Consider the following 1166-nt stretch of genomic DNA (forward strand, 5'->3'; position numbering starts at 1 on the left):
GAGTCTGCCGTGACCCAGTCCGAGCAGCAGGGAGAGGCCGCCCTCACTGATGCCCGCTGCAAGCTGGCAGGGCTGGAGGAGGCCCTGCAGAAGGCCAAGCAGGACATGGCCTGCCTGCTCAAGGAGTACCAGGAGGTGATGAACTCCAAGCTGGGGCTGGACATCGAGATCGCCACCTACAGGCGCCTGTTGGAGGGCGAGGAGCAGAGGTGGGTCCTGTAGCTTTTCACTTTCCCAACCCTCCTTGGGTCCTCAGCATTGAGCCCCACACCTTGGGTACCGGCTCATCTTCACTTCCTCACCCATGGTCCTGCACGTGGATAGGAAATCTGTGTAAGTCCTTTAACCTTGATGTAACTTTTAGCCTTGATGTAACCTTTGACCTAACTCCATCTCATTCACTCCTGGTCTCTTTCTAAGGCTGTGGACAGGGAAGATATTGGGTTTTGCCCTCTCAAGGTCTAGCTGGTATTCGTACCTAGGGCCCACTATCCTCTGTTCCCATCATGCTCTGCCTGAGTTGTCTCGATTCCATCTTCTTGTCTAAGCTGTCCCTAGCCAGGTCTACTCCAACCTTGGAAATTCAGATTCATCTTATAATAGCATCTTTTGACAGCAGAGTCCACCAATCCGTTTAGCTATTGTGATGGTAACTAGCGAGTGCCCTAGAGTGTCCTCCCATTGCAGTTTGTCCTGAGCTAGAGGACAACAGACTAGTTCTTCTTGGAACTTCGTTTTTCCTATTCACACTTGGGTACTAAAGGAGGACCCTCTTGTTCTTCAGCCTTCCTGTGGCGGAGGGCTCCTCACACCCCAAGTCCTTAGGGACTCCACTTTAAATCCAAGCTCTGGTTTTTGTGCTTTCTGTTTCATGCTCAGTTGTTTGGTTGTAGTTCGAGCCTCTTTTGTGTCTATCCAGCTTCCAGGGTGACACGCAGGTAGAGAACCATGTGTACTGGGGAGATGGGGACACAGACTTGGCATGTGGTCACATTGAGAGGTACCCAGCACAACAGAGTAGCTTGGCATGTGGTCACACTGAGAGATACCCAGCACAACAGAGTAGCTTGAGAAGCCTGGAGGTACCTGGTGATGGTACCAGAGAGAGAGAGAGAGGAGAGAGAGAGGGAGAGTGTGTGTGTGTGTGTGTGTGTGTGAGAGAGAGA

General features: G+C 51.9%; 2 protein-coding genes across 2 annotated transcripts in view; one reads left to right on the forward strand and one right to left on the reverse strand.

Moving 5' to 3' along the window:
* The window catches only part of Krt7 (keratin 7), a 70942-nt gene that overhangs the window by 68442 nt on the left and 1334 nt on the right, over positions 1–1166 (forward strand). Inside the window, exon 8 of the mRNA XM_031356453.1 lies at positions 4–209. Coding sequence (XP_031212313.1) covers positions 4–209 — 206 coding nt within the window. The remainder of the gene's footprint in view (positions 1–3; positions 210–1166) is intronic.
* Positions 1–1166, reverse strand: part of LOC116080135 (keratin, type II cuticular Hb5) — a 66061-nt gene that overhangs the window by 18290 nt on the left and 46605 nt on the right. The window lies entirely within an intron of this gene.

Source organism: Mastomys coucha, unplaced genomic scaffold (genome assembly GCF_008632895.1).
Source record: "Mastomys coucha isolate ucsf_1 unplaced genomic scaffold, UCSF_Mcou_1 pScaffold11, whole genome shotgun sequence".
NCBI classification, from domain to species: Eukaryota; Metazoa; Chordata; class Mammalia; order Rodentia; family Muridae; genus Mastomys; species Mastomys coucha.